The 19,187-nt window shown below is 33.9% G+C and overlaps 1 protein-coding gene across 1 annotated transcript in view; it reads left to right on the top strand.

The window, feature by feature from the left end:
* Positions 1 to 1,599: 1,599 nt before the first annotated feature.
* ZNF804B (zinc finger protein 804B) overlaps positions 1,600 to 19,187 on the top strand; it is a 38,746-nt gene continuing 21,158 nt past the window's right edge. The window contains exons 1-2 of the mRNA XM_029283312.1: positions 1,600 to 1,656; positions 2,020 to 2,163. Coding sequence (XP_029139145.1) covers positions 1,600 to 1,656; positions 2,020 to 2,163 — 201 coding nt within the window. The remainder of the gene's footprint in view (positions 1,657 to 2,019; positions 2,164 to 19,187) is intronic.

Below are 19,187 nucleotides of genomic sequence, written 5' to 3'. Positions count from 1 at the left end.
GTGAAATAAAAAATTTAATATTGCATCTAGAAAGTGGTTTTAGAAATCAGTGCCTATGTAAAAATGTGTCCTAAAGTAAGTCTGGTAACCTCTCTAAGCTGTTTCACTAAACAAAGAGTAACTATTAGCCTTGCCTCAGATAGAACCAAAGAAATTCTGAAGTAATGGAATTGCCATATGATATTACATCCTGGAATTCATATTACAGGCTTAAAACCACTGAAAATATGAATATCTACTTTGATGATTGTGGTTGTAAAGGACACACATTGCTCAAATAGAAGCACTAAGTAGCAATAAGATTACTGCCAAATTATGTTTTGTAACATTATTTAAATATTTTGTATTTGTGTGGTGCTTTTTGTCAGTTTTGATTCCTGGCAACAGCCTGGACATGATCCTGCAATATTTTTGACAGGAATTCAGAAGTGGTTTGCCATTGTTTCCTTCCTACGGTTGAGAAAGAGTGACTGACCCAAAATCACACAGGTTGCTTTTTAACCAAGGGAACAAAGAATTAGATCTCACAAGCTCCTGGTTTTTAGCATCATAACTTTAACCACTACACCAGGGGTAGACCTTGGCTCTTTTATGACTCGTGGACTTCAACTCCCAGAATTCCTAAGCCAGGATAGCTGGCTCAGGAATTCTGGGAGTTGAAGTCCATGAGTCATAAAAGAGCCAAAGTTGCCTACCCCTGCACTACACCAAACCAGTTCTCATTATTAAAAATTGCAATCATTAATGGAAGACAGATGGGTGACATATGTTTACAGAGTCAGCCAGATGATTAGACTAGATTTTCATTTTGTCCACCTACTGAACCCTTCCCAAGGATCTGGGATAGGCAGATGTTGTGGTTTGATAGTGTTTGATTATATTAAAGATATCATTGTAGATAAAGATATCAGCTTCTTTTTGCAATTGACTGCTGGTGATTTTGTCAATGTGATGCTATTTAAGTAGTATCCCAGCTGTTTTGGAATTAAAAAATCAAACTGAGTTTGAGTTAATTGATCTAGCAGTTTTTTCATTTGTACAACATGTTAAAAACTATCGGGCTTGGCTCAAAAATCTATCCTGTAAAAGGATCCCTGAGTGAAAATACTGCATACAAGATTACTGCTTTAATCATGAAAGATTTTGGGAATGGCATGGCCACAAATTTAAACTTATATTATTGTGCTTGTTGAATTCTATACTAGTCTTTTAAATTTAAAAGAGAAATTCAATCACCTGTGATGCAATGATATGTAAAATGCTTAGAAAAGCCTAACATAGCTAGCAACACTTCTAAGACGATTAACTGATTTCAATCATATATATGCTTGTTCCTTTTGCTGCCCTTAATGTACGAACTGCTAACAGAATTGGGACCACGATCCTTGTACAGTAATATCCTGTTATTATGGTTCTCCTCTTTCTATTCCTGTTGTTTTGCATTGTCATCTGCAATCTTTAAGTATGGCTGGAGCAATAATTAAGCCAGGTTAATATTTCTTTAATATTCATGTATAGATTTATATCTAGTAAAATATCATGTTTCTCAACCTTGATAATTTTTGTGTGGAATTCAACATCTAATATTCTTCAGCCAATATGGTTGAGAAGCACTATTTTAGATTACCTATGGAGCATTTTCCCCACATCATTATGGTAAATAATGAATCATTCATTCATTTTGAACTGTTCATCACACTTTATGATTTAAATGCTTTTTATTGCTGATGAAAGCTAGCAGAGACCATTTGGTTTCCACAGAAAAAGGGGTACTGCCTCTTTTTCAAACAAGGTCCATAGAACCCAAATAATTAAGATGATTGGAACACAACATACATTCCACAGTTTTTTCTGCCCTAGAGCAAAAATTAATTATAAAAATAAATAAAAAACCTTGCTGCTTGTTTGTATCATTTCACTCTGTGTAATAACAGCACTGTCCCTTAATAAATAGGAAATTATGAACAACATTTTTTTGATACTAATCAAGTATTATTTCATCTGCTTTTGCCCTTGCAGGATTTTGCTGAAAAAGAGAAGGCAGCAGAAAGGGCTTTGGAAGATGTGAAGGCTAACTTTTACTGTGAATTATGTGACAAGCAGTACCATAAACACCATGAATTTGACAACCACATCAATTCCTATGATCATGCACATAAGCAGGTAAACCTAAAAAGCCATGTCAAATATTTTGCTTTATTGCATCAATCCTGGCAAATCAGTCGTGTAATCAACTTGTAGGAGGTGATTACAGTGTATGTTCAAGGGCTGTTACATAACTTGTTATACTTAGACCAATTCATATAATCAGTTCAATAGTTCAGCCTAAAGGGAAATGACTTTTAATAAGTTTATCGTTTACTTTTATCATAGAGAATAAAATGCAGAACAGTAAAATAAATAAACAAACAAAATGTAATAAAACAAAAACATACATTCAACCGTAACCACAACACAAAAAGAAAAAAAATAGTGTACAAAAAAGGAGGAAAAAGTAGTCAATTAAATTTAACATTTAACATGTAGCGTCCACTCTGCCTGAGTGCTGAAAGAAAAGAAAAAAGCAATAAATTCTCCTCCTCTTTTAATGTGTGTGTGTGTGTGTGTGTGTGTGTATAAAAGAAAAAAGAAGACAATGCAGTCAATGGATTGAGCTAAACATTACATTAATCTTCAAATCCCTCTGTTAACCATATGTTATTATATTTAGCATGTAAAAAGTCCACAAACTGTTTTGAGTCTCTTATAAAGTTGTCTAGTCCATTATCCCTAATCAGCATGGTTAGTTTCACCATCTCTGCTAATTCAGTCAATTTCAAAATCCATTCTTCAACAGTTGGCATCTCTTTTTCTTTCCAGTGTTTGGCAAGTATAATCCTTACAGCCATCACCATGTGAAGAAATAGCACCCCAAATTATTTTTCAATTCACTTGTCCATCATACCTAAAAGAAAAGCTTCAGGTTTCATTAATATTTGTATATTAAATATTTTTGTATTGTCGTTGTTGTTTATCCAGTATGTTTTCACATATTTGTAAGGCCACCACATACGATAAAATAACTTGGATTTTGACTACATTTCCAGCACTTATTAGAAATGCCTTTATACATTGTTGCTAGTCTATCCGGGGTCAAGTACTAACGATACACCATTTTATAAAAGTTTTCTTTCAGACTATAATTTAATGTAAATTTTAGTCCCTTCATCTATACATTTTCTCATTTATCTAGCATTATATTATACCCACAATTTTTGCCTATTTTACCATACATTCTTTAATATATTCATATTCTAGATTCATGTTGAATAGCATTTATATACTTTAAAAATTGTCATCTTCAGAACATAAGTTAACACCCAATTCAGATTTAGTTCCTGTGAGAATAAACCTTTTTTTTATCAAGTTTAACTATTTCAAAAATTCTATAATAATTAAACCAATCATAAGCAAATTCTTCCCTTACTAGTTGTTCTCTTGTTTTTATCTTATATCCCTCCTTTTCGCATATCAATAAATCTCGATATGCCATCCATTTACATTCCAAAATTATCTCAGTTCTATGTAGTGCTTCATGCGGTAATAGCCAAAGTGGCACTTTATCAACTAATCTTCTTTTATACACGTGCAATTGATTATTAGTAACATGAATCTTAAAGCCAGGATTAACTTTTACTTTATCATACCATAGGTATGCATGTGAAATTACTGAGACTCCATATCATAGTAGAAATTTTTATTATAAAACAGAACAAGATTAGTTATAAACTTCTATTGTTCCCAGTCCAACCAATTTTGGAAATAAATTATGTAAAGGAGTTCAGGATAATGTCTAGTTGTCCTTCAGCAAAATAACTTTATAAACACTCAGCTGACAAGGATCACAGTTGGTTTACTGGGAAAAAGTAAGGCAGATCCATGCTTTCTATAACCAAAGTGGGATTGAAAAAAAACCCTCCAAAAACTATATTGACAATGTTTTCCCTTGTTATTCCTTCCAAATCAATGTAATTGGTTATGTAATTAGAATTATGTAATTAGAATTGCAACCCTCTCTGTACTTTTAACAGCACACATATAGGTAAAATCCCAACTCCAATGACATAATTCTCCATAGCCTGAATAAAATGGGATAAATTGAGCATCTGGGGAGGATAAGCTAACAACAACAACAACAAAATTGAGTTTGAAAGTGAGCTGAATCCGGGCAAGGGTTATAGAACAAAAAAGAATTCAAAGGAAAAAAATATCACTCAATGCACCCCTAGGAATAGGTAATCAGGCAACAGTAGGAAAGTTGCTAACTTCTTCGCTTCTTCCCAACCATGTGACCCAGAGCAGTGATTTTATTAAGTATTTGATGCATTTATTGCTGCAAAAAAGAGCTTCTTCTAATTATGAAAATGAGTTATGCTAGATTGATACTTCAACAGAAGAACCAAGATTTCTTCTAGTCGGTTGATTTAATTCCATCTACTGGCATCAGGTGATTTCAGATGACTTTGCAATGATCCATCAGCCATAAAAAAATCTTATTTTCTTTCCCGCTGGCTGCCTTTTTTTATGACCAAGGAGGTAAATTTAAAATAAAAATATAAAAACTCTAGGGACAGGTTATTATTTTTTTAAAAGAAAAAATGTATCTCTACTTAATTGATCCATAAAATATAAAATTATTTCAGATTCAAATTATATGAGTACAATCCTATAATCTCTCTTTCCTACAAAAAAAAAGCATATGTTTCCAATAGCAACTTTCTTTCTGTTAATCAGGATTGTTTGCTTCATATTGATCGAACTGAAGCATTGTCAGCCTTTCCTTCCATTTGCATATAATTTTAGGCCTCCCTACATAATATATAGACATATATTCTAGTACATTTCTCAAAAATAGTGGGTTTTTTTTTCCAAAATAGAAATGTCATATTGATGTATCGGTTGGTTTTTCTTGGTTGCTTTCCATCATAAAAGATCATGGTTAAAAGCAATAAAACTCTTTTTAATTTTAAAAGCTACATTTAATGCTATAAGAGAAAATGGCAGATTAGTAGTGAAAGAACAAATGGCCTATATTTTTAATCAGACAACATAAACCTCACGCAGAATAGGAGCACATGTTTTTTTCAATGCTGCTCTACAAGATAAAATAATAGCTTAACTAGCTCATCTATAGGGTGGAAGATTAAACATGAAAAAGATGTATTCAGTTATCCAATTCTACCAACCATTTAATAATTACCAAAGTTGCAAATGTGTAAATAGAGTAATGTTTAATTTGGTATAGTTGGCGACTTATTTGTCTTTATTGTAAATTATACTAAGGCATTAAAAGTTCCCATTAGATCCACCTTAGGTTTAAAATGACTGCACCCCTGGCATAGAGAAGGCTAAGTAACAGAGTTTATTAACAGATTGAAATTCATTTTTAAATCGAGCTTGAACAACAGAATTAGTATAGAAGTTCATGAGAAGAGAAGCAATTAAATGCACTTTTGCTTAACTTCTTTTAAAAAGTGTATTATTGTACAACGTCTTCTGAAATTGCATAAGTAACCTGCAGATGATATTTTTATGCTGCATTATAATCAGAGAAGGTAACAATCCATAGTTCTGCCGATTTTGTTCATAGCTTCTTTGTAGATAACAAGTTAAAGACCACCTTCAAATAAAAAAGTAGCATAAAGGATTTCTTCTCATCAACTAGAACACTGTACTTTTTAGCTAAATTGTACAGTTCAAGGCATTAATCAAAAACTGACTGAACTTGTGTTCTTGGGCAACACCTTATTTTGATTAACCAATCAGTAAGTGTTCCATGTAGATGTCATATAATTTATTAAGGTTAATTGGCTGAATGACAGGCAGTTTGATGTAGTGATTAAGGCACCAGGCTTAAAATAGGAGACAGTTCTAGTCCAATCTTAAGCACACAGCCAGCTTGAAGACTAGGGCCCTCAACCCTAGGAAGAGAGAGGTAAGCTACTTCTGAAAAATATAACCCAAAAGGCAACATGGATTCTTTCAGGCAATTACCTGTAGTCAAGACTGAATAATTTCACATACAGGTATTGCCCATTTCTGACAATTGTGAAGCATTCCTTAAACTGATTTCAATGGAAACTATGTTAAAGATTCTTTAAAGACATCATAACATTGCAAGAAGGAGAAATAGTTGTTCCTCTCATAAGTGATGCTTTGATTATGTGCTGTCAAATCAGTGTTGACTCTTACAAGGATAAGGCAACTGTGCCTTATTCTTCAGTTTTTTCTTGAACATTTTTTTTCAATTCCATGTGAAACTCTAACCTGCATTGGATGAGTCTAATGGGGTTTTTTGACAGCATATGAAATTGTAAATATTGTATGATAATTTGCACAATCTATGAAGTCATCTTTATTTGATATTGAGATAAAGAATGATCTTTTCCAGACTTGAGTCCCCTGGGTCAGTTTCCAGATTTGCAGCCATAGTTTTATTAAAACCCTTATGGATTCTTCTGTTGCTTTCTATATTTCCCTAGTCTTCCAACTTGGTAATAGCAGTCTTCTAATATCATCATAGTATTGCAAAAAGAGAGTATCTTCTAAGGTACCTTGGATATTCATATCTCTACTGAACAGAATTTTAGTTATACTCCTTCCACTTTATTTGATCTTTTTAAAATCAATTACTATTGTCCATTGCATCCTTTTGAATGCCAGTTCAAGATTTAAACCTCCTTCTGAGTTCTGAGAACTTCTGAAATTCTTTTTTTCCATGTGTGTTTCTATATTTTATAATTTTAGAGATGTTGTAAAATTGATTCTTGTGTCTTCTATTAGCTATCTTAAATTCCAATAAAGAAAATATTTGCAGCTCAGCATTGAAATTAGGAGCCTTGATGAACTTGATGGTTTTCTTACAGACGATTAGGTAACATCATCTGTGCTAGTAAGGAGTGGAGTTTGCTTTCAGTTTATATACTAGTGGCTTGCCTTGTCAGTGGGAGTGGGAATGGTCTTAGACATTCATTGATTGGGCTGTTTACTATTAGCGTCCCTGGCAGTTCCTTGGCTGGGGTATTGTCTACTTCCTGATTGTTGGTCTGATGTTAATTTTGGTTTTAATCTATGCTCACTTGGCTGGTGGGTAGGTTTTTTGGTCTTTTTGTTCCCTTTTGGGGTTGTTGATTGTCTCTTTCGCACACTATCTAAATGTTTATGTCTTTATGTTTGTTGATGAATAGTACTAGGCTTCAGGAATTCTCTAGCAAATACACAAAGGTTGAAACACCCAGGATCAAAGGATTTTATTATCCTTTGCCTAATCATATGCTTTCAACTCGACCAACTTATTTGAATATTATGGAAACTATTTTGAAGTTTTATAAGAAAAAAAATATATCTTTATAGTGAAATAAGAAGGTGAAAAAAGGATCCTGGGGAGACAGGTCCAAATGTTGTAAGGTAGAAATGGTGAAGAAAGGATGTTTCATCCCAAATGTTTCTGCGTCTTTCCATGGCCCAATTTTTATTTCACTAAAAAACCAGCCTTCTCTTGTATATTTGTTACCACACATTCAGATTAATTACAGTTAATTATTTAATATACACAACTAAATTGTTGAATGAGACTCTAGAAAGAGAGACTTTGGTTGCCTTATGAAATTTAAAGTCAACAGCATTTGAAAGAAACAGAGCAGCTGTTTGTACAACATGTTCAGTTGTGTATGAGGGCAACATTGAATGCTAATTATCCTAAAGTTTGAGAGATAGATGTTTTATAAAGAGATGCAGAGATTTCATCTATAATGGTAAGCATTTCTAATGGAGACTTAACAGATTTTATTTTTCACATATCTATGAATATTGTATACAGGCATATGGAAACTTTTTACAGCATATATGTGTAAAAGCTTTTAACAGATCAGATTGCAGGTGATCATATTTTTGAATTGGAAGTATATAAAGCATATAACAGGTCAAATTATTGCTTAGACATTATACAAAAACAAAGACTAAAATATTAAAAATAAAAGATAAAATAATTTAAAAGAAATATTTATGGGCACAGATGCCCATCTGTGAAATACAGAAAAAGAAGTATGAATTAGCTACTGTAATAGCAGACAGAAGTCATACTAATTAGTTTATGACAGAGATGCTGAGAAAACAATGAAAACCCAGTTAAGTTCTTGACTAAAATAGAAAAACAGAGTAGTAATTTTAATTATTAGAGGTGAAAAAAAATGAAATATATAAATCTTCTATGGATATAAATAAAATAGCAGGATACTCTATTAACTGGTCCAAATCAAAATGATATCATAAGGTGAAAATTTGGTTACCCATCCATTTAAGGAATATCATTTCCATATTTGTACCAAATCCATTATATATCTAGGTATATAATGGATATATCAACATATATAATTCAGCTAATAGCATGTAATATAAATAAAATAGAGAGATTTCTTCAGATATCAGTAGATCGGAGTCATTAAATTTCACCCTTTGGATGAATATTATTCCCAGATTCTTATATTCTGAGAGGAATTCTAGTTCATAAATCTGGAAAATAAGAAAATATTTTTTTTTGTTTAGAAATTTTTATGGGATTCTTCAATTCTGAAAATATTTTTACAGAAAGTGCAATTATCAATTAATGAAAAGATTTAGTTTCCTGAATCTGGAGTTATACTGTATCAGCATGATATTAAATACTAGAAACCAACAACTGAAGTTAATTTTCTAATTTTGGAAAGTTTGATGTGCATATTAACAACTTTTGGATGGTTAGTTTTGTATCTCTAGAAACAATTGTCTAAATCAATTTTATGACTACCCTAATTTTAAAAATTGGGAAAAAGCTGGGAAATTTGTAGGGAAGCAGATATATTGACTTTGGACTAATTGATAGATGACATGGATAAAGTTTGAACATAACCTGTGTTAACAAATAAATATCATCTATCAGATGTAACCCAGTATTTATAGTTACAACATTTGTTAACAACATTGTTCGGACCAGCAGCATTTTCAGCTTCTGTGATATCTGTGATACTAGAACAAATTATTAAATCCTTTAAAACAAAAACCTGCTGTTACTTTTTATAGGTATTTGATATCAATAAATCAGTTTGATGTGCACATGCTAAGAAATAAGTGAAATAAAAGATTATAGGTTCCTGTATTTCCTACAAAAAGAAGAGTGCCTTAAAAATTTCAGAATATTCTCTTGAACATAAAATTTGATAACTAGAAAGTATAAATAGATGCTTCATGCCCATGTTATTGCCAAAAGCTGCAGCATTGCAGCATTAGAAAGTTAAAGATTCCTATTCATTCAATGGATTGAGGACTTAATAATAATAATAATGATGATAAAGTTGGAAGGGACCTCGGAGGTCATCTAGTCCAACCTCTGCTGAGGCAGGAAACCCTATACCATTTCAGACAAATGGCTGTCCAGTTTCTTCTTAAAAACTTCCAATGTTGGCGCATTCACCGCTTCTGGAGGCAGGTTGTTCCACTGGTTAATTGTTCTAACTGTCAGCAAGTTTCTCCTTAGTTCTAGGTTGCTTCTCTCTTTGGTTAGTTTCCACCCGTTGCTTCTTGTCCTGCCTTCAGGTGCTTTGGAGAATAGCCTGACTCCCTCTTCTTTGTGGCAGCCCCTAAGATATTGGAACACTGCTATCATGTCCCCCCTTGTCCTTCTCTTCGTTAAATTGCATTCGCCATTTATGAATGGATTACCTACAGACATAGACCTTATAGACCAGACCTTGTATAGACAGGTCTGGTGAGATGTGGGATTCATTTACAGAAATACAGTAAGTTTTTAAAGTGTATTAGAAGCATGTGCTTAAATATTTGCTTTAGATAATTTAAAAGATTGTTCACTTTTAAAACAATATGTCATACCTATTTTTTTTTAATTTTCAGTTTTTTAAAGCACATTCTATGCATGTTTTGTTGTTTTTAACAATATATGCATTTCTATCATAATTATCTTTGTGTTTTGTACATATATATAATTTAAAATCAATAAAAAATATCAGATGATTGGATTTTGCACAATTTGATCCAAATGAATCAGTTTGTCCACTTTTATTGATTCCAGAAGCCAGAGTGAAATTTGTTTAAATGGATCTTTAATTTTCTCATTTTCTAATGAGTAAGATTTATTTTTTAACATTTAAAAATGTTTTGTCCACCTAGAACTTTCAAATGTATCAAACTGATGCAGAGTTTTCAAGCTAAGATTTTTCAAAAATCTAATTTTGGGGGAAATAACTGGTAGAAAGACAATATTAATTTTCACTGTTAATGATTTCTTTGGTACAAAGTAAAAGGTGCTTCCATGCAGTTGAACTGACTAAACACGCCTGCAATAATCAGAATGTTCAGATTTGTTTGGGACAGTGAACTCACAAAATCTATGTTAGCTAACGAAGAAAAAATTAACAACACTATCAACACCATTATTATTTGCCTTGACTCTGACAGTTCATTATCTCATAACTGCATCCCCATAGCAATCATGTAAATGAAATTGGGTAGAAAAATAATGTTTGCTGCATATCATGTTCTGGAAGTTCTAGATCTGGCCAAAGCCAGAATGATTGATCCTGTATTGTTTCAAGGTTTAGAAAAACCTACCTTACTTTGCCAGATTCTTAAATAAGATAGCTTAATCAAACTGATATATGGACCTCAACAGGCTATTATACAACTGTGTGTATAAATTAATAAGCTGGCAAAAGAAAAGAAAGAATGGATTAGATAATATATAATTAGTATATGCAATATAAGTCCTAGCCATAATTTGAAATTGTAAATAATGAGAAACTTAATGTAGCATCTCTTTAATGAATTACATGTTTTATTTTCTTTATCCCAATATCATTCTGAAATAGAAATCAATACTACATCCTATTCTAAAATGAATTTCTTTCTGAAATATGTTGATAACCTAGTTCCACTAAGATGCTTAACTTCTGCATTAACACAATCACATTTATGAAATCAGTGCTTGGGCAAGAGGAATAAAATTATCAAATGCCACTGAACACAATCTTCTCCCTTGTTATGACTTGAGGCACTATATCCCCATTTTAAATGTCAATTTATACAAGTCTTTGTTTTAAACTCATAAATCTATATAGTTAGATGGGCTTTATTAAGAACCAACATACCTTATGCAAAAGACCTCTACTGTTACTTGTTTATTGTGCAAATAAATTAGCTGAAGTCTTCCCTAAAGAGACAGGTTGCTCACAATAATAGGATTTTCTTGTCATCAAGCCCTCAGAAAGCTCTACCAAGAAATGAAAGAATCTTTAGCCTGTAATGTCTTGATAAGCTTTATTGTTAAATGTCTGATACACTGTGAAATTATATTTATCACTTTTGAGACTGAATTTAAATTTAAATGATAAAATAGCAATTTAGTCTTCTTGGAATTAAGGAAAGAAAACTCACAAGATAGTTCATTTCATGATTAAAGAAAGAGCCCTCACTTTACAACAATTTGATGTATTATGTTATTCACAGAAGTACAGATTCTATTATCTGATTCTACTACCTCAAGCTGCTGTGCATGTCAGGATGTGATCAATGTTAACATTTTTACTATATCCTTTCCCCATTTTTCTTTAGAAGTGCACATTTTTCAAAAAGTAAATGTATTGTGTATCACAAAAAATTAAAAATTGAGACATTAACCCATTGCAGTCAAATAGCTACTTGTATAAACTATACCTTAACAATAAAATACCTGTAATTATCAACTATGGAAATATAGTAGGAAATATCTAGGTTTTAATTTTATTCATTAAATTTTTATGCCACCCAACTCCCCTGTAAGGTGTTCTGAATGGCTAAAGATTGTAGAACAAATTAAGCAAGTAAAGGAGAACAAAGCAAGCTTCATTTCCACTTCTGAGGCCAAATCTCCATACCTGTAGTTTGTTTGTTTGTTTGTTTGTTTGTTTTTGTAGAGGAAAAAAACCAAGAACAAATTTTTAGTTGAAAGGTCTGAAATAGATGATGGACCTCAAGCTATGGATGCCTCACATTAACTCAATTAATAAAAGATACACATAAATATTGGTAATCAAGATAATCTTTTTCCTGATAGGATCCACCAATCTCTTTCATTTGAGTGGTCTAACCATAAACAAAATTAATATTAATTGAAACTGATGTAATATCTAAAAGTATTGAAGTGCACATATAGAAGGAGTCAATACATCTGTATTCCTCTGGAATGAACTAGCAACAGAAGAGGTAACAGCATGTTATTAAAGCCTGGCTGCTATATACTGGACGATGGACTAAAGTAATCCTCTTTTCTCTATACTGGTGAATATAATATGTATCAAGCATTTGAAGGCTAGCATACATACTCCTTTTTAAACATAGTACAGTCAATCTCAGTTTATCACTTCATAATGTTCTTATGCTATCCTTTGGAAACCCATGTTTAAGTCCATCCATCCAATAGAAATTTAGTGGCTTAGTCTGGGCCAATGACTAACATCCAGTCCAACCTACCATACAAATTTGTAATTGTTCTGAGAAAAGAAGACAGGGTTCTTGGTATAAAAGTATAAGCTTCTGAAGGAAAGGTAGAACCAAAATCTAACAAATAAATCAGGTTGTTTGCAAGGTCATTATCCTTCTCTGTAATGTCTAATTTCATTTTCCCCTGACCAAACTTTTTCCTGTTTCCTCCCAAAGGTGCTTTTTCACAAGGCAATTGGACGTTCTTGTTTTTGTTTGATCTTTCGCTTCTCATCCAAAAAGCTTTTTCAACTCCAGAAGAAGCTTCTTGGATAAGAAGTGAAATGTCTTCAAAGAAAAACAAGAAAGTCCAGTTGCCTCATGAAAAAATACCTTTGGGATAAGTATGACTTGGATGATTGAGAATCTCCATAGACCATTTCCTGTTTCCTCTCATTACCTGTAGTAACAGTCATACATATCTATACATACAAGATATAGCAAAAGTTAGGCCCTGTAGGCCAATATTGTAGACTGATTAATGGAAATCATCACACAAGCATCTTCAAATATAAAAGAAAATGTTACTTTAAAAAAGTGTTACTGTGGTTAGAAATGTTCAAAGGTCATGTATCAAATGTCAGGAAATACGAAAATGGTAACCAATTCAAATATTTAATGTAATTTATATAATAAATTTCTATGGAGCCTGACATTTGATTTGTGTGTATGTGGATGTTTTGTGTGAATGTATATGTGTCATGAAATTTAAAACCTCTTCTCACCCTTATAGATAGTCTGTGTCATCCTCAATTTCAGATCCTTCTACCAGAAGCCTGGGAATTTGAGTATTCTGCGCAGGATGTTAGCTGTTTCTAGCAGTGCATTCTCTTGGACAGAGAACTTTGATGTCATTCCTGGCATCTGTTGAAGCCACTCTCCCAGCTTAGGAGTCACAGTCCTGAGTGCTTCTACCACTACTGGGACCACTTTGCCTTTTAATTTGTACATCCTCTCCAGTTTCTCCTCCAGGCCATGGTACTCCTATTCCTTTCGCTGATGTTGCTGTCACTTGGTAGTGCTACATCTATCACTACCACTGTCTTCTGGTCCTTGTCTACTGCTGTGATGTCTGATTGGCCAGAACCTGCCCATGTGTCTGGATCTGACAATCTCACAGGATCTTAGCCCTCTTATTTTCCATAATGTTGTTCCCAATGCCAGTCTTGCGTGGAGCTTACTGCTAGCTGCTGGTACATCTGTGTTGCTAGCTATGCACTGCTGTTAATTTCTATAGCCAGTAGGTATGGATCATATGTCAGCCAATTGCTGTCTAGCTTTTCATGTTCTTACCCCCTCCCCCCCCCCGTTGGATGTCTGCTACTCTGATGGTGACTGGTTCACGTTCTGGGAGATTGCTGTGGTCTACTCTCAGCTTCTGCAGCCACTTTGTGCTGGTGTTATATGTCTTCTCTATCTCTCATATGTCCTTCCAGTACTGTTCAATTTTTGCTGTTGGTGGCTCTGCTGTTACTGTGTTATTGTATTGCAATTGGGAATGTACTTTGGATGATTCTTCAGAGAACAGGGCATTTATTTTCTTTGTCTTGGCTTTCCTAGTGTATCTCTTTAGTCTAGTAGTCAGTGATGTGAACCTTTGTTTAGCAATCTCAAGGACTTCAGTTCCAGGTTCTCTTTTCCTTCCATGTATGGTTTGTTCCAGTTGCTCACTTATCATCAGATTGTTCTGGTTCCTCAACATCTGATGCATATCTGATTAATCTGGGCAACATCTTAGCCAACATGACCGTCCCAGTTTGTGCCACTCTCATATTTTGATGTAAGCAGATGAAGCATTAGAGGGGTCTTTATCTAAGGCCAAAGACCTTTGCCAAAGAACCCCTAAGACCTACCAACCAGGATTTGAACCCAGTCTCTAATATCAAAGGCAGTGCTGTAACCATTCAATATGTATATATACCTTAAGCAAGTAAATTAGTTCCATATTACTTTATTTTATGCAGTAACTTATCATTTTCTCTAAAAAATATAACAAAAAAGTCTTCTTTCAATGTCTTAGATCTACTGCATAAACAAATCTTTAAAGAATCATTCAAACTTAATCAAGAAAAATTCTATTAAGAGCTACCAGAAACAACAACGTATTGAAAATTTTAATCTTTAATCCCTTCAAATAATGTACTACAAATTAATTTCTTATCATCTTCTCTTCATCTTTTCTCCTTTGCAAGTTTAACACTTTCGTCCAATTTTAATACCATAGTTTAATACCTCTAAAACTACAACAAAAATTTATTCTTCCTAAATCATATCTATAAATCAATTTTTAAAGCCTAGTATAGTCCTGGTTTAAATAAAACCTGAAAAGCTGCTAGGAAAAAGCCCCACAACTTATATTTTAACTTTGACTGAATAAGTCAAATTTATAAATCTTTTTTTTTAACTTTTAAAACTCTTGATGTGTATTTCTTTTCAGCAACTTCCCCAAATCTGATTTCATTTCATTTTATCTTTATTTTTTCTCAGGAACTCCTTGATAAATATAATACACTTTTTTGTAAATCCAAAATAAGAAAGTTGTCCAAGTAAATTTTCTGAACTGAAACTGATATATCCAAATACTCTTGAGTGCACAACACCTTTAAAGGGCTTTGTAGTGATAATAATTGTAACAAAAAGGTGAGCTACTGCAGATCAGGTTGGGAACCTCTGCACATTCAATTACAACTATAGATCAGATATTTTTATACCTTATCTATACTGTAATTCAAAAATGCACAAATCTCATTGGCCAAGGGCTATACTACTCTTTCAACAGCAGAAACCACATTGAGAAAGCATATAGAGTATTTTTTATTAAAAATGGATGATACTAGTCCTTTTAATTAATTCAGTTACTGTATTACATGGCCATATTTTAATAAACACATTTATCATTATCCATATCCTATGCCTATTACCTACTAACTTAATTGATTTTGAGGTTTAACACAAAATTGACCAAAGAAAGAACCAGAATGGTAGGAATTAAAACAATATGGATTATAAATGAGCTTTAGATTATGCTTTCAAATCCAATTTATTGGCCCAAATTAACATAAAAGCAAACTTTTATTCAATTTGAACCCTTATGATCTTGCATTGAATTTGAGCCAGCCCTCAAATCTTTTATAAACTCTCATCCATTGGCATAAATGGCTTGACATTCAGTTTTCATTTCTGTCATTCAAATTTAGGCTAATTTTAACAGAGATTGTTATAGATTTAACACTGATAAAGCTATTCTGGCAGCTACTTGCCTTCTATTTACTGGATCTAATTCATTGCCTTCTTTTTACTGCCATTCTGTGCCATTTTAAATGTATGCACTAGTTATATCCTCACTTCTATTCTGAGTAAAGATTGTTGCCATCTATCTGATTAATATGCACAATTTAGCAATGTAATTAAGACCAATGAAGTTTAAGAATCTTGCTGATCTTTGTGCTGCTAATAAATGAATAACAAATCTTCAAGGTATGCTTCCAGCAAAACAAAACAAAAAACACACAGCAACACACATAACACTTTGTTATAATGCATGAATAATCTCACTTGAGTTTTATAAAGATAGCAATGTGGACAGAGTCTTTCATGTGTTCTGGAAGCATTAATATCTTTTTAGGTATGCAGAAATATCGAATCAGAATGGGACAACTTGGTGCAGCCAATTCGGCATGGACAGCTTGGCGTGGCCAGCTACCACCACCAAGTCTCCTTTGTCAACTCTGCCACCAAGTGGTTGCAGGATAATTCAACATGGCCAATTCTCCACAGAGACAGCTGGAGGAAAATCCAGGTGGGCGAACGAGTGGTGGGCAGAGTACAGAGCGGTGGCAGCAGCTTCCCATTTTCACACCCACTGCCACCACTGTCACTGTGGGCTATTTGGCAGTGTTAAATGTATTAAGGCCATGCAGGGTGGTGCTGATGGCAGGTTGAATGGTAGGCAGGTGACGGAGGCCAGGCACATTCCATTTTCACACCCAAGCTACCACTGCTGAGCTACCAACTGGGACAGTGGCAGTGGCAGCAGTAGGGAATGTGAAAATGGGATGCACTCAGCCTCTGCCTGCTGCCCACCCCACCCACTGGGGTCCCTGAATGGCCTGAACACTGTTGCTGCTGCCAAATGGCTTGCAGCAGTGGAGGCAGTGGAGGGGGTGAAATTGGGACATGCCCAGCTACCACCTCTGCTCTGTGCTCTGCTCACCCACTCAGGTTTTCCTTTATCTGCCTGCAGCAAGTTGTCCCCACAGCCAATTGGCCGTGTTGAGTTGTTCTACAATTACTTGGCAGCAGTGAATTGGTAGAGGCGACTTGACAGTGGCACATTGACTACCCTGAGTTATCCTAGGTCCATAAAGAATATACATTTTGATTCTAAGTGCTACTTAGAGTAGTAATGCCTAATTTAGTTAGATTCTTAAAAGAAATAATGTTTTATGACTATTGTGATCAAACCCACTATGACATTTATTACCATAATGCTGCTGAATTTGTGTCGCTTCTTTTCTTCCAGATTATTATTGCATGTGCAAAATATATGTTCATCAGGTAAGATAAGCAATATCAGGCAGTTTCTTTGTCCATAAGATCTCAGGTGTAATTGAGCCCATACATTGCTTTAAGACATGGTATGCTTTACGGTATATGGAATAAGCCATAACTGCCCAGTTGCTGCAATTAAAAGAAGACACAAACCAAAACAACGGTTGAAACAGTGGTGAGATTCAGCCAGTTTGCTCCACTTCGGCAGAACTGGCAGCTAATTTTTTGTTGCCCAAGCCCAGAATGGCCTTCTGGAAGAGGCATCCACACAGAGAACCGGTTGTTTACATATTTGAATCCCACCACTGGGTTGGAATCATATACCACATGAAGAGAAAACCAATTTAAGCGGCTTTCTGGGATGAGGGAACCTAGTCATGCGATCTTTCTCTGGCAGAAAGCTGTTTAATATATACACTATTCTATGAAGTTTCCTAATTCTGCCTTATTCTTTTTTTAATCCCCAGTTTCCTCCTCTCTTATTCTCATTCTTTTTCTTTTTACTCCCACTTTAATTTTGGGACATTCTGGCACTCTACACTACTGTTTCCAAATGAGGGAAGCTGTTTCCAAAACAAAAGAAAAAAATTAACCTCTCTGATCCTCATCAAGTACAAGATACAGACTGTTTCTAGAGTTTTCAGAAAACGTATGGGAGTAGTAATCAGTTTCCCCATTCACCTATTTAGGAGGAGATGTGCCCCTGCATGCATAGTCCTCCTTATGTAGAGACCCATATAATGAAAATAACTTGGTTTTCGCTGCTTGCACTTGGCCACTTTTGGATTCTGGAAAGGCTTATATGAGTACCATTACAGAGGCTAGATGCTAAAATGGAATGCTCTCTGCACTTGGCTGGATTTATAACCAGATTATTGAGAAATAAAGGATGGGGACCATGAGAAAAAGGTTGTATGTAGAGACATAATGAAGTAGTATATGAAAAAAAAGAAACTGAATTAGTAATTTGGATAGTGCAACAATGCTTTTAAGATATCCTTAGGTTTGTCCTTATGAACTGTAATAAGTATACGTGAATCCAAAAGTTCAGGTCAGTTCACTTCAATTATAACATTCAGCTGCCCAGAGTCACTTTGAATACTGATATGGGCAACATATAAATTTAATAAATACATAAAAAACATCAATTTTGGGGGTGGCGACTGAGGAGGAGATGTTATCCATCTATCACTCTGCAAACTATTGGTACACATAGAATATTTTATGATAAATTCAAGACATACCAAGTTCCCCTGATATCAATGATTTGATCCTCAAGCAGCTGTAATCAGATTAACTTCTTTGCAAAAAGGAGGGGTAAAAAACTATGTCTCCTAAAAATGCTGTCTCTGGTTTTCAGTAATTGGACGGAGGAAGAACATGAAGCTTTGTGAGCATAAAAACTGCTTGAGCACCTTCAATTGAAAAAATGCAAGTGAGCATTTGGATATAATCTAGGGATTTTTGAAATCAGGATATTATCTTTTGAATAGAAACAGCCCTTTAAATAAATAATGTATAAAATTACTAAAAAGGAATAGCAAAATAGTTAGAAAAAGAAAGACACCTGCATTTATCTACTAAACAAAATAAATATTCTGCTTTTCCATATATTACCATTTTCATAGTTTGTATTGTTTCATTAGGTTATTCCTGAAATATGACAATAATGTTCAAAATAACAAGAACATTGTTTATATATATATATATATATATATATATATATATATATATATATATATATATATATATATATATATATATATATATATATATATTGTATCAAAATAATTATGATCACCAAGAGTAGATAAAATGTTTATAAACAATTAAAAAGTTTAAAAACAATTTAAAAGCAATAAAACATTATTAAAATTATCGGCAACCGAGATTTCGTCGGACTCTCCCGACATCATCAGGGTTGCTGAGGCGGTGTTTGGGAGGGTTTATATACAATTCTCACATGCCTGCATCCGGCTGCGCGAGCGCGTAACCGGGCCCCGGTATATGCGCTCCTGCGCGGTGCCTGTTTTCCCTTTGTCCGCGTGTAAGCGTTTTGCCTTCTTTCCCTGCTTGTTACCATGGGATCC

This window comes from Protobothrops mucrosquamatus, unplaced genomic scaffold, assembly GCF_001527695.2.
Source record: "Protobothrops mucrosquamatus isolate PMUCROS unplaced genomic scaffold, P.Mucros_1.0 scaffold53, whole genome shotgun sequence".
In the NCBI taxonomy this organism is placed as follows: domain Eukaryota; kingdom Metazoa; phylum Chordata; class Lepidosauria; order Squamata; family Viperidae; genus Protobothrops; species Protobothrops mucrosquamatus.
The sequence above is the reverse complement of the archived record's forward strand: the minus strand, read 5'-3'. Positions and strand labels throughout refer to the sequence as shown.